Source organism: Juglans microcarpa x Juglans regia, chromosome 1S, assembly GCF_004785595.1.
Source record: "Juglans microcarpa x Juglans regia isolate MS1-56 chromosome 1S, Jm3101_v1.0, whole genome shotgun sequence".
NCBI classification, from domain to species: Eukaryota; Viridiplantae; Streptophyta; class Magnoliopsida; order Fagales; family Juglandaceae; genus Juglans; species Juglans microcarpa x Juglans regia.
Genome location: NC_054595.1, coordinates 9,713,519 through 9,728,829, shown reverse-complemented (window position 1 = coordinate 9,728,829; position 15,311 = coordinate 9,713,519). Strand labels below are relative to the sequence as shown.

The 15,311-nt window shown below is 39.0% G+C and overlaps 1 protein-coding gene across 1 annotated transcript in view; it reads left to right on the top strand.

The window, feature by feature from the left end:
* LOC121247287 overlaps positions 1-14,753 on the top strand; it is a gene marked incomplete at its 3' end in the record, with an annotated part of 46,039 nt that extends 31,286 nt beyond the window's left edge. Inside the window, 5 exon segments of the mRNA XM_041145657.1 lie at positions 10,765-11,361; positions 11,364-11,862; positions 12,064-12,404; positions 12,483-14,053; positions 14,414-14,753. Of these exon segments, the coding sequence (XP_041001591.1) occupies positions 10,765-11,361; positions 11,364-11,862; positions 12,064-12,404; positions 12,483-14,053; positions 14,414-14,753 (3,348 nt within the window).
* Between the last annotated feature and the right edge of the window lie 558 nt (positions 14,754-15,311).

Here is a 15,311-nt window from a genome sequence, read left to right as displayed (position 1 = left end):
ATCCCTCACTTCACCCAACACTAAGTTCAACTGCTCAAACTATTGTTGCATGGATTGTAACACAAAGGATGAGTTATCTACCATCCCTTTTGGTGAAGAGCCACTCCGATGAGACATTTTAAAGTGCTGTAGAAAAGAATGTTAGTGGAAAACCCCATACACTCACTCCCTTACGTGTTTACACTCGAATAATGACATTCCATTCGTGTTTCACTCTTAATTGGTTTTTTCTCGATAATAATCTCACACTCTCTTGCCTTTTACCTCAGTAGTTTTCCCACTCAAGTTTTTTATGAACTAGTTGAACTAAATCAAGACAAGAGAACCTTGTATTATTCCAATCAATAATATAGATCCAAGAAACAAGAAACAATGAATGAATAAAATGACACGAGACTCAAGGAATTGATACGAGGAAAGTAGTAATTATAAAACGAGATACCAACTAGAAAGATATACTCAGCCCCTATGATGATAAAGCTCAATCAGCAAATGTTTTTCTTTCAATTTGTTGTAACTATGTAGCAACCATTGAATATACTACCTCTTCTTATCTTCTTCTCCATCTTATTCTTCTTCTTTGTTTTTTTTTTCTCTCGAATTTTCTTTTCTTTTCTTTTCCCTTTTCTTCTCTAATTCAATCACAAACAACAATACTCAATTGTAAAAATCAAGCAATTGAATTAAAACACACAAGAATTGACAACGAAATAGAAGAGAATCAATAGAATGACACTCGAAGCAATGGACAACCTTAGAGATGTAAGAAACCCTAGCATTTTGATACCCTAGGATATGCAAATTTCAGCCAAACCAAAAAAACTTAAGAATTTCGGCAGCCTACATTTTTTTTCTGCAATTTTTTTTATTGGGCAACCCTAGAACAATATAGCCCTAGAATTAAATTTAAGGATGCAAGAAATTAAAAAATAGAATCAGACCTGATTGGAAACCTTGCTCTGAATAGAAAATGATATGAACCCGCAGGAATGAAATCCCTTGAACCCACAATCAATTTGAAAACTCTCCAAGAAAGCCAAAATTAAGTCAAATGGATGGAGAATCTAGATCTGATGAGAACTCGTTTCAAGAACCTAGATTATATTAAAATCTAAACCCGTTGAAAAACCTGTCTGAAGAACCTAGATTACAAAGAGGAATGTCACAAAGGTTGTGATTTACCTTTGATAAGTTCAAAAGTTCAATTAAGAACAAGAGGGAGTAAAACTCAACTCACAATGAACAAATTTATCAAAGTTCATAAACTTCTTAAAATAAGGCAATAAAGAGTATTTAAAGCAGAACTTAATTAAACCCTAGCCAAACTAAAGCCACTTTTCCCAAAAATGCCCTGATGAACAGTGCTGGGCTACTGTAGCGTGCTACAGTACTTGTTACAGTAACCCTAACCCTAATTCAATAAAATAATAACTTTCCCAACATACCCTTGCATAAGCCTCCCTTAGGTTCTTTCCATAATAAACTCAATTATTCTAAGCTAATAAAATAAGTCTTTTAAATGAATCAAACAAGTTGAAAGCCTTCAAGTGCCCAAAGTCTTTAAGTCATGTTGTTGCCTTCTTCTATAGCTATCAAATGAATGAAAACTTGATATTCATCCTTCAAGCCCATCTTGAATGTTAGATTGTAACAATCCTTGCATTGCTTCATTGATCTTCTTAGCTCTTGATCTTGTAATTGACATCTGGAACTTGCAAAGGATCTTTAAGTCTAGGCCGAGTTTGGTTCTCATCAAATAGCTTTTATCAAAGAGTCCGATGTCGATGTTTCTTCACTGGACCCTCAAAAGATGTTGAGGCTAAAGTAAGATATGAGTTTTGTGTCAAGACATCTAAAACAAGATAATAACTCTGCCGTAGACGCTAAGGAGATAGTCACGGGGTTGGGTTTGGACATAGACGTTCGCTTGTCTAGCGGAATGTTCTTAAGTCTGCTTGAGGATGGGACCCTGGTTCTAACCTATTCCAATTTTGGGAAAGGATCTTCTGTTTAGCTTTTGATGTTTTGGTCCTGTGTTTTGGGAGTTCTTTAGAAACTCGTATCAACTTGGATGACTCTTTTGAATTATGCAATAGTATTGGGATCTTATGGTTTGGTACAATGACTAATGTTTCCTTAAAATTGACTATAGTTGACGTTCTGTTGTGATATACTGCATATTGTTAGTTATCAGTAGGTGCATTGCATCTTATCTGCCATGTACAAGAGGGGCGGGTAACTCTGGTGTTGCATGTCTCGGTGTTTCAATTTCTGTCAAATCTCGAGTAAGGGCTGGGGGTGCCACAGATATTGGCTAAGTAAGTGGGACGAGTGTTATGGAAAGTCACTGACCTTCGAAACATCCGAGGCCTGGGAAAATGAATTGCGAAGTGGGACTTTTACTGGACTCCCACCTATAAATGGTGTCGGTCAGGTGCCCACTAAACGATCACCACGCTTGTCCAGATTTAGATATTATAGCTTGCATTGGGGAAGGTCAATCGACTAGCGGGGCAGTTTCCTCAGAAAATGAATTCCCTTTTGCCCACGCAGAGGGAATTAGCTAGCTAACTGAAGGGACTCGAGTTGCTCTCAGTAAGAAGTGGGCTCAACATGAAAGCCCTAAAAAGTGATGAGAATCAGGTTGTTGGAGTCTTAACGACCTACACAACTCCATCTCATAATCACCAGTGGAATCATAATGGATATTAATCCAGGAAGTTGGGATGAATCCAACATTCCCAGGATGAGCATCAAATCAAGAGAATATGGAGAGAAGACCAAACGAGATGATCATCCTTAGTATTCATCATTAACTACCTACGTCTAATAAGAGTTTGGAGTTTTTTGCTCTTGGACATCCTTTTGTACTACCATGACCATCGGGTAAGTTTTACCCACCACGGTGAAAATTGGAGCAACTCTTCTTTTTACAACTTTGCCCCTATTTTATAGGAAACCAATTGAGGGCAAAGTGGAAAAAATAAGTGGTTGGAGTTTTTCGCTTGCTGGATTCCCATGTTACTACCTTCACCTTAGGCAAAGTATGCCCCAACCCGAGACAAATCGGAGAAACTCTTATTTTTACCATATTACCCTTGCTTGGTTGGAAACCAATTGTGGGCAAAGTGGCAAAAATAAGAGTTTGAAGTTTTTTGCTCGCGGACATCCTTTTGTACTATCATGACCATAGGGTAAGTATTCCCCACCCCGGTGCCAATCGGAGCAACTCTTCTTTTTACAACTTTGTCCCTGCTTTATAAGAAACCAATTGAGGGCAAAGTGGAAAAAATAAGAGGTTGGAGTTTTTCGCTCACTGGATTCCCATGTTACTACCTTGACCTTAGGCAATGTATGCCCCAACTCGAGACAAATCGGAGAAACTCTTATTTTTCCTACTTTACCCTTGCTTGGTTGGAAACCAATTGTGGGCAAAGTGGCAAAACTAAGAGTTTTGAGTTTTTTGCTTGCAGACATCCTTCTATACTACCATGACCATAGGGTAAGTATTCCCCACCTCGGTGCAAATCGGAGCAACTCTTCTTTTTACAACTTTGCCCCTGCTGATGCAAACCAAGGAGCCGGACATGTTGATCATACGAGTGGGAATGTAGCTGAATTTGCACAAGACCCTTTATCACTTCCTAGTGGCCCAATTGCAAGACTTAGAGCCAAACGTTTCAAGGAAGCACTAAATGGCTTAATCCAAGAGAATTGGGATGATTCTAAAAAGACCAAGATGGGCTCAAATAATAATCAAGGCTTAGTCCATGTAATCAAAGCAATTGAAGAGGCTAATTAGCAAGCAGAAATATGATGCATGGTTTGACCATTAAAGGAAGTGAATTTGTTGAGTTTCGAGGATATTAAATAGGAGAATGAACAAGGTCTTGGCTGGGTATGTTAAATACATTAAATCTAGTCATTTAGTTATTTTTGGCTGCCTCTAGAAGTAAATGATATGAACTCCACCAACAACTGTAATGAAACCCGATAACAATGATGGCTTGGAACCCCAAGATTCTATAGACAAGATTTGTTGAGCCTTGACCAGTCACCCAACTAGATGAAAACCAAGACTACGAAGGATTGAAACGCCACACCAAGAAATCTTAAGAGTCTCTCCAGAATCAAGGTGATAAGTTTGGAGCTTGAACGCCACAAGATTAACTTGATAAGTTCAAAGAGTTCTTTGAAGAACCAAGAGGAACACAAGATCTCACATAGACAATAAGCTTTTGAAATTCCAAATCTGATAATAAAACTCGAAATGCCCTTCTATATACTTGGAACAACCCTTCAAGAATAGGAAAAGTCATAACTACAGCTTTAAAAACAACACAAATATTAACATAAACATGCCCCACGTTTTTTTGGGCCTCTTCGACTTCTAGAGGCAGCCAAAAATAACTAAATGACTAGATTTAATGTATTTAACATACCCAGCCAAGACCTTGTTCATTCTCCTATTTAATATCCTTGAAACTCAACAAATTCACTTCCTTTAATGGTCAGACCATGCATCATGTTTCTGCTTGCTAATTAGCCTCTTCAATTGCTTTGATAACATGGACTAAGCCTTGATTATTATTTGAGCCCATCTTGGTCTTTTTAGAATCAGCCCAATTGTCTTGGATTAGCCCATTTAGTGCTTCCTTGAAACGTTTGGCTCCAAGTCTTGTAATTGGGCCACTAAGAAGTGACAAAGGGTCTTGTGCAAATTCAGCTACATTCCCACTCGTATGATCAGCATGTCCGGCTCCTTGGTTTGCATCATTCTCCCCCTCTTGAGAAGGATTTGTCCTCAAATCATCACCTACATCAAAAGGAGACAAATCTGCAACATTAAAGCTTGCACTGACACCATACTCACCTTGATGCAAACCAAGGAGCTGGACATGCTGGTCATACAAGTGGGAATGGAGCTGAATTTGCACAAGACCCTTTGTCACTTCCTAGTGGCCCAATTACAAGACTTAGAGCCAAACGTTTCAAGGAAGCACTAAATGGGCTAATCCAAGAGAATTGGGCTGATTCTAAAAAGACTAAGATGGGCTCAAATAATATTCAAGACTTAGTCCATGTCATCAAGGCAATTGAAGAGGCTAATTAGCATGTAGAAATATGATGAATGGTCTATCCATTAAAGGACGTGAATTTGTTAAGTTTCAAGAATATTAAATAGGTGAATGAACTTGGTCTTGCCTGGGTACTTGAAATACATTGAATTTAGTCATTTACTCATTTCTGGCTGCCTCTAGAAGTCCAAGAGGCCTAAAAATCGTGGGACTTGTTATGTTAATATTTGTGTTGCTTTTAAAGCAGTAGTTATGACTTTTCCTATTCTTGGAGGGTTGTTCCAAGTATTTAGAGGGGTTATTTCGAGTTTTAATAGCAGATTTGAAATTTCATAAGCTTATTTGTCTTTGTGAGGTCTTGTGTTCCTCTTGGTTCTTCAAAGAACTATTTGAACTTATCAAGTTAATCTTGTGGCATTCAAGCTCCAAACTTATCACCTTGATTCTGATTTCTTGGTGTGGCGTTTTCAATCCTTCGTAGTCTTGGTTTTCATCTAGTTGGGTGATCGGTCAAGGCTCAACAAATCTTGTCAATACGATCTTGGGGTTCCAAGCCATTATTGTTATCGGGTTTCATCACAATTGTTGGGGGCGTTCATATCACACCTGGTAAGTCAAGCTTGTAGGCATTATCATTGATGCGTTCCACTACTTGAAATGGTCCGTCACCCTAAGGTAGGAGTTTTGAACGTCGTTTCTCCGGAAAACGGTCCTTCCTTAAGTGCAACCAAACCCAATCTCCTGGTTGAAACACTAGCTTCTTGCGTCCCTTGTTGGCTTGATGGACATATTGTTTAGTCCTCCTTTCAATGTTTAGCCGTGCCTTTTCATGAATCATCTTTACAAATTCTGCCTTCTTTTTGCCATCTAAGTTCACACGTTCACTCAAAGGTAAAGAGGTTAAATCCAAAGGTGACAATGGGCTAAAGCTATAAACAATTTCAAATGGTGAAAACTTAGTTGCAGAATGTATACTTCTATTGTAAGCAAATTCAACATGTGGCAAACAATCTTCCCATGTTTTCAAGTTCTTTTTAATGATAGCACGCAACAAAGAAGACAAAGTTCTATTCACTACTTCAGTTTGTCCATCTGTTTGTGGATGACAAGTAGTAGAAAACAACAACTTAGTTCCCAACTTTCCCCATAAAGTCTTCCAAAAGTAACTCAAAAACTTCGCATCTCTATCAGAAACAATAGTCCTAGGCATACCATGTATCCTAACAATTTCTTTGAAGAACAAATTAGCTATATGTGATGCATCATCAGTTTTATGACATGCAATGAAGTGTGCCATCTTGGAGAATCTATCTACCACCACAAAAACTGAATCTCTCCCTCTCTTAGTCCTAGGTAAACCTAAAACAAAATGTATAGAAATATCAGTCCAAGGTTCACTAGGTATTGGCAAAGGGGTGTACAAACCATGGGCTTTCAACTTAGAATTAGCCTGTTTACACGTGATACACTTCTCACAGATTCTTTCCACATCACGTTTCATATGAGGCCAAAAAAAATGTTCACGCAAAATTCCTAAAGTCTTAGCTACACCAAAATGACTCATCAAACCACCATCATGAGCTTCTCTCACTAGCAATTCACGCAAAGAACAGATAGGCACACACAGTTTATTTTCCTGAAACAAAAATCCATCATGCCTAGAAAACTTACCAAACGCCAATTGAGGGCAAAGTGGAAGAAATAATAGGTTGGAGTTTTTCGCTCGTAGGATTCCCATGTTACTACCTTGACCTTAGGAAATGTATGCCCCAACCCGAGATGAATCGGAGAAACTCTAATTTTACCTACTTTACCCTTACTTGGTTTGAAACCAATTGTGGGCAAAGTGGCAAAACTAACCGTTTTGAGTTTTTTGCTCGCGGACATCCTTCTGTACTACCTTGACCATAGTGATATGAACTCGCGGGAATGAAATCCCTTGAACCCACAATCAATTTGAAAACTCCCCAAGAAAGCCAAATTCAAGTCAATGGATGGAAAAACTTAGACCCGATGAGAACTCGTTTCAAGAACCTAGATTATATCAAAATCTAGACCGGTTAAATAACCTGTCTCAAGAACCTAGATTATAAAGGAGGAACGCCATAAAGGTAGTGATTTACCTTTGATAAGTTCAAGAGTTCGATAAAGAACAAAAGGAAAAACCTCAACTCACAAATAACATTCAATATTGTCTAACCTTCAAATGAGGCGACAAGGAGTATTTAAACTAAACCTAATTAAAACCCTAGCCAAAATAAAGCCCATTTTTACCCAAAATGCCCTGATGAACAGTGTCGCTCTACAGTACCCACGGCTACAGTACAACTACAGTAACGATACAGTACCTCTTGAAACCCTAATTCCTAAAAAATAACTTTCCAAATAAGCCCTTGGCCAAAATACAAGGCCTTATTGAAAACTCGAGTTCATTAAAAATAAGACGTGTGGGCCAAGCATCTTCAAGCTCACTTATTCTAAATTAATAAAATAAATCATTTAACCAAATTGGAAGTATCCAATAACAATAGGCCCTAAGTCATGTCTTCCACAGCTTGAATCAAGTGGATCAAAGCTGGTTCTCCTTCTTTCAAGCCCATCTTGAGTGTTGGGCTCTTGCTAGCTTCATCCCAAGTGGATTGCATCAATCCGTGCATTGCTTCCTTGATCTTCTTGGCCCTTGATCTTGTAATTGGCCCATCTGGAATTTGTAAATGATCTTTAAGACTAAGCCCACCTGGATCAAAAGGAAAAATGTTAGTAACATTGAAAATAGCAAAAACTTGATACTTACTTGAAAGATCTACTTCATGTGTATTTTCATTAATTTTCTCAAGAAATTGAAAATGTTCATCCAAGCTACTCCTATCATCAACAAGCAAAGCCATCAAAGGTAAAGGAGTAAGTGGATTAAAACCATAAACAACCTTAAATGGAGAATAAGAAATAGTAGTATGCAAGGTTATATACTCTAATAAGGGCAAATGATACTCCCGCAAATGTCCATGTAGCAATTCAATGAGTGGCAAATGATACTCCCACAAACGTTCATGAAACACACCTAAAGTTTTTCTTACACCACTCCAATTATATGCAAACTCAATGAATGGCAAGTAATACTTCCAAAAATATTCATGCAACACGTTAATGAATGGCAAATGATACTTCCACAAACGTTCATGCAATACGTCAGTGAATGGCAAATGATTATCCCACAAACGTTCATGCAACATATTGAAAGTCTTCCTTACACCAAAGTTACCCAACAAACCACCATGTCTATCACACACAAGCAACTTAAGCATAAAACTAGTTGGCACACAAAATCTATTCTCTCTAAACAAGTACCAATCTAATTTATAGAACTTACCAAACGATGTTTTTTCACATGTTCCATACACATTAGCAAAGTCATCATCATTAGCATGCAATTCCTTATTATATTCAAGTCTCAACAATTTTGCATCTAAAATGAAGATAAGGACGTACCTTCTTGCTAAAGCGTTAACCACAAAATTTTCCATTCCTTGTGTATATTTGAATACATGAGGAAAAGTCTCAACACAGTGATAGGAACCAAGGTGGGCCTACTCTTAAAGATCCTTTGCATGTTCCAGATGGGCCAATTACAAGATCAAGGGCCAAGAAGATCAAGGAAGCAATGCAAGGATTGGTGCAATCCACTTGGGATGAAGCCAGCAAGAGCCCAACACTGAAGATGGGTCTTAAAGAAGAAGAACCAGCTTTGATCCACTTTATTTATGCTGAGGAAGACATGATTTAGAGATACGGCCTATTGTTATTGGAGGCTTCTAATTTGGTTAATGATTTATTTTACTAGTTTAGAATAAGTGGAATTGAAAATGCTTGGCTCACATGTCTTATTTCTCATGAACTATGTTTTTGGGAAGGCCTTGTATTTTGGCCAAGGGCTTATTTGGAAAGTTACATTTTAGGAACTAGGGTTTCATCAATTTATTGTTGGGGTTACTGTAGCCGCGGGTACTGTAGCCGTACTGTTCATCAAGGGTAATTTTGGGAAAAAGGGGCTTTATTTTGGCTAGGGTTTTGATTAGGTTTGGGTTTAAAAACTCTTTGTAGCCTCATTTGAGAGATCAGACAATATTGAATTTTATTTGTGAGTTGAGTTTTCTCCTCTTATTCTTGATTGAACTCTTGAACTTATCAAAGGTAAATCACAACCTTTGTGGCGTTCCTCCTTTGTAATCTGGGTTCTTGAGACGGGTTCTTCAACGGGTCTAGATTTTAATATAATCTAGGTTCTTGAAACGGGTTCTCATCGGGTCTAGATTCTCCATCCTTGACTTGATTTTTGGCTTTCTTGGGGAGTTTTCAAATTGATTGTGGGTTCAAGGGAATTCATTCCCACGGGTTCATATCATTTGGTATTCAGAGCAAGGTTTCCAATCAGGTCTTATTCTATCTTTTATTTCTTGCATATTTAATTCTAGGGCTTCATTGTTCTAGGATTGATTACAAAAAAAAAAAAAATAGTGGTGGTTAGCAGACTTCTTCACTATTGTTAGGGTTGCTGAAAATCATTGTTCTAGGGTTTGTGTTGGCTGAAATCTCTTGTTCTAGGGGCTGCCGTATATCACTTGCCCAAGGGTTTCTGAGTTATTGTTAGGGTTTTCTCAACTGCTTATTCTTGTTTGTGATCAAATCAGTTGGTGAAAGGAAAAGAAAAGAAAAGAAAAGAAAAGAAAAGAAAAGAAAAGAAAAGAAAGGAAAAAAAAAAAAAAATTCGAGGATTTTTTTCTTGAGCCTTATCATCAAAGGGGGTGATTCTAGTTGGTATCTTGTCTTATTGTTAACTGTTTCATTCGTATAATTTCCTTGATTCACGTGCCATTTTTTTTCATTCCTTCCGTGTTTCTCTTGTTCTTGTTTCTTGGACCTAATTACTAGTTGGGATAAAACAAAGTTGCTTTGTCTTGATTGAGTCAATTAGTTCTTAAAGAACTGGAGTGGGAAAACTCTTGAGGTAAAAGGCAAGAGAGTGTGAGACTATTATCGAAAAAAGCCAATTAAGAGTGAAACACGAGTGGAGTGTCATTATTCGAGTGTAAACACGTGAGGGAGTGTGTGAGGTTTATTTTTTTTTTTCCCACTAACATTCTTTTGTGTAGTGCCTGATAACTCATCCTTTGTGTTGCAAGCCATGCAACAACAGTTTGAGCGGTTGAACTTGGTGTTGGGTGAAGTGAGGGATAGGATGGATCATCAAGAAGCAGCGATTAGAAATCTACAAGGTGGGAGGGACAGGAGGCGACGTGAGCATAGAGTTGAAAATCAGTATGAGAATGAAGGAGATGGTGAGGATGAGGAAGACTTAGCATCTGACGTTGGGTCGGGTAGAAATAGAAGAGTTAGGCATGAAAGAGGATTTGAGGGGAATCTAAGGGGTCGGGATGGTGTAGATGGAGACCTTGGTAGCATCAAAATGAAAATACCACCTTTCCAAGATAGAACTGACCCTGAGGTTTATCTAGAGTGGGAGAAAAAAATAGAGTTGGTGTTTGATTGCCATAATTACTCTGAGGAGAAGAAAGTGAAGTTGGCGGTAATTGAATTCACTGATTATGCTATTATTTGGTGGGATCAATTAGTGACCAATAGGAGGAGGAATTATGAGAGGCCTATAGAGACATGGGGAGAGTTGAAAGCTCTCATGAGGCGGAGATTTGTTCCTAGCCATTACTATAGAGACCTTTACCAGAAATTACAAAATCTTACACAAGGGTCTAGGAGTGTAGAGGATTACCATAAGGAGATGGAGGTGGCGATGATTCGGGCTAATGTAGAGGAGGACCGAGAGGCCACCATGGCTAGATTTTTTAGTGGGTTAAATAGGGACATAGCCAATGTAATTGAATTACAACATTATGTGGAGATAGAGGACATGGTGCACATGGCTATGAAGGTGGAGAGACAATTAAAGAGAAAAGGGGCAGCAAGGTACACTTCGGTTTCTAGCACTACTTGGAAATCAAAATGGGATAGGAATGATCCAGGTGAAGCAAAGAGAAAGACCGAACCACCTAAGGGAAAAGATGAGGGAACTAGCAACAAACCCAAGGTAGAATCCCAACCTTCACGGAATAGAGATATCAAATGTTTTAAGTGTTTGGGTTCAGGGCACATTGCTTCTCAATGTCCAAATAGGAGGGTGATGATTATGCGTGACAATGGAGAGGTGATGACTGAGAGTGAGGATGATAGTGATGAGGTGCCCGAGTTGGATGATGCTAGTGATGATGATGGAGTGGATACCCTGTGACAGGTGAGTCTCTTGTTGCCAGGCGTGCTCTTAATGCACACATTAAGGTGGATGATGCAGAGCAACAGAGAGAGAACATTTTCCATACTAGATGCCATGTCAACAATAAGGTATGTAGTATGATCATTGATGGAGGGAGTTGTACTAATGTGGCTAGCACTACTTTGGTTGAGAAATTGAATTTACCAACCTTAAAACACTCTAGACCATACAAATTGCAGTGGTTGAATGATTGTGGAGAGGTTAGGGTGGATAAACAAGTGTTAGTTACTTTTTCTATTGGGAAGTATCAGGATGAGGTGCTTTGTGATGTTGTGCCTATGCATGCGGGCCATATTTTGTTGGGGAGGCCATGGCAGTATGATAGGAGGGTGACACATGATGGGTTCAAGAACAAGTACAGCTTTGAAAAGGAGGGCAAAACAATTAAGCTTGCTCCTTTAACTCCAAGCCAGGTCTATGAGGACCAATTGAAATTGAAAAGTGAGGTTGCTCAAAAAAGAAAAAGTGAAAATGAGAGTGATCAGAAGAGAAAGAGTGAAAATGAGAGTGATCAAGAAAGGAAGAGTGAAAAAGAGATTGAGCAAAAAAGAAAGAGTGAGAGTGAAAAAGAGCATAAAAGAAAGAGTGAAAAAGAAAGTAGAGAGGTGGCTGAGAGTAAAGAAAAAAGAGTAGAGCCACTAGAGAAGAAAGAAAGAGAGTCTTCTGAGAGAAAAGGAAAGGCAAAAGTGAGTTTCTATGCAAGAGAGAGTGAGGTTAAGAGGGCTTTCTTCGCAGATCGCCCTATGATTTTTCTTGTCTATAAAGAGTCTTATCTTACTCTTGATGAAACTAACCAGTTTCTTCCTAGTTTGGCTGTTTCTTTGTTGCAGGAGTTTGAGGATGTATTCCCGAATGAGATGCCAAATGAGTTGCCACCCATTAGAGGCATTGAGCACCAGATTGATTTTGTGCCCGGGGCTGCTATTCCAAACCGACCAGCCTATAGGAGTAATCCAGAGGAGACAAAGGAGCTTCAGAGGCAAGTTGAGGATTTGATGAGCAGGGGGTACGTGAGGGAGAGCATGAGCCCCTGTGCTGTACCAGTGCTACTGGTGCCAAAGAAGGATGGGACGTGGAGGATGTGCATTGATTGCAGGGCGGTCAACAATATCACGGTAAAGTATCGCCATCCCATTCCTAGATTGGATGATATGCTTGATGAATTGCATGGCTCATGTATTTTCAGTAAAATTGATCTTAAAAGTGGGTACCATCAAATTAGAATGAAAGAGGGTGATGAATGGAAAACTGCTTTTAAGACTAAATATGGGCTTTATGAATGGTTGGTTATGCCATTTGGACTTACAAATGCGCCCAGTACTTTCATGAGATTAATGAACCATGTCCTACGTGCATTCATAGGCAAGTTTGTGGTTGTGTACTTTGATGATATCTTAGTGTACAGCAAGAACTTAAATGAACATATTGACCATTTGAGATATGTGTTTGATGTGTTGAGATGTGAAAAGTTGTATGCTAATTTCAAGAAATGTGCCTTTTGCATGGAAAAAGTTGTTTTTCTTGGTTATGTTGTTAGTACGAAGGGTATTGAGGTGGATGAAGAGAAAGTCAAGGCCATCAAGGAGTGGCCAACGCCAAAAAGCATCACTGAGGTAAGAAGCTTTCATGGCTTAGTAAGCTTTTATCGGCGTTTTGTTAAAGACTTCAGCACCATTACTGCACCACTCACTGAGGTAATTAAAAAGAATGTTGGGTTTCATTGGGGGGCTAATCAAGAGAATGCTTTTGCCACTATTAAAGAAAGGTTGTGCTCTGCACCTGTGTTAGCATTACCTGATTTTAACAAAACTTTTGAGATTGAATGTGATGCCTCAGGAATTGGGATTGGAGCCGTTTTGATGCAAGATAGGCGTCCCATAGCCTTCTTCAGTGAAAAGTTAAGTGGGGCATCCCTGAACTACCCTACTTATGACAAAGAGCTTTACGCTCTTGTTCGTGCATTAGAGACTTGGCAGCACTACCTATGGCCAAGGGAATTTGTGATCCACACCGATCATGAATCATTGAAGCATCTCAAGGGTCAAGGTAAGTTGAATAAAAGGCATGCTAGATGGATGGAATACATTGAGACATTTCCCTATGTCATCCGTTACAAGCAAGGTAAGGAGAACATTGTTGCTGATGCTCTATCCCGGAGGTATGTACTTCTTACTTCTATGAGTGCTAAAATGCTTGGGTTTGAATATGTGAAAGACATGTATGCCAATGACGCTGATTTTTCTAATGTGTATGTGGCATGTGATAAGGCGGCATTTGGTAAGTTTTACAAGCATGATGGTTATTTGTTTAAAGAAAGCAAACTTTGTCTGCCAAATTGTTCTATGCGTGAGTTATTGGTGCGTGAGGCACATGGTGGGGGATTAATGGGACACTTTGGTGTCAAGAAAACTTTAGACATTTTGCATGAACATTTCTTTTGGCCTAAGATGAAGAGAGATGTTAACCGTATTTGTGGAAGGTGCATTACATGTAGAAAGGCCAAATCTAAGGTTTTGCCACATGGGTTGTATACACCCTTACCCGTTCCTAGTGAGCCATGGGTAGACATATCTATGGACTTTGTTTTGGGGCTGCCTAGGACCAAAAGGGGTAGAGATTCTATTTTTGTGGTTGTGGATAGATTCAGTAAGATGGCACATTTCATTCCATGCCATAAAACAGATGATGCAACCAACATAGCTGACTTGTTTTTCCGGGAGATAGTGCGACTCCATGGTGTACCTAAGAGTATTGTTTCTGATAGGGATGTTAAATTCCTTAGCTACTTTTGGAAGGTGTTGTGGGGGAAATTGGGTACTAAGCTCTTATTTTCCACTACTTGTCATCCGCAGACTGATGGTCAGACTGAAGTAGTTAATAGGACTTTAACTCAACTTTTACGCACTGTTGTTCATAAGAATTTAAAAACTTGGGAGGATTGTTTGCCATTTATAGAGTTTGCATATAATAGGACGATGCATACTACTACTTCATACTCTCCTTTCGAAATTGTTTATGGATTTAATCCACTTACTCCTTTGGATTTGATGCCTTTACCTGTTGATGACAGGAGTAGTTTGGATGGACAAAAGAAGGCGGAGTTAGTGAAGTCACTTCATGAGAGGGTACGGCTTCAAATTGCCCAAAAGAATGAAAGGGTTGCGTCCCAAGCCAATAAAGGACGAAGGCGTGTCATCTTTGAACCAGGAGATTGGGTTTGGGTTCACATGCGCAAAGAAAGATTCCCAGCCCATAGAAGGACTAAGTTACATCCTCGAGGAGATGGACCTTTCCAAATTCTTGAGAAAATTAATGACAATGCATATAAAGTGGATCTTCCAGGTGAGTATAAAGTTTCTGCAACTTTCAATGTTTCTGATCTTTCTCCTTTTGATGTAGGTGAAGATTCGAGGTCGAATCCTTTTGAGGAGAGGGGGAACAAATGATATGAACCCGTGGGAATGAATTCCCTTGAACCCACAATCAATTTGAAAACTCCCCAAGAAAGCCAAAAATCAAGTCAAGGATGGAGAATCTAGACCCGATGAGAACCCGTTTCAAGAACCTAGATTATATTAAAATCTAGACCCGTTGAAGAACCCGTCTCAAGAACCCAGATTACAAAGGGGGAACGCCACAAAGGTTGTGATTTACCTTTGATAAGTTCAAGAGTTCAATCAAGAACAAGAGGAGAAAACTCAACTCACAAATAAAATTCAATATTGTCTGATCTCTCAAATGAGGCTACAAAGAGTTTTTAAACCCAAACCTAATCAAAACCCTAGCCAAAATAAAGCCCCTTTTTCCCAAAATTACCCTTGATGAACAGTACGGCTACAGTACCCGCGGCTACAGTAACCCCAACAATAAATTGATGAAACCCTAGTTCC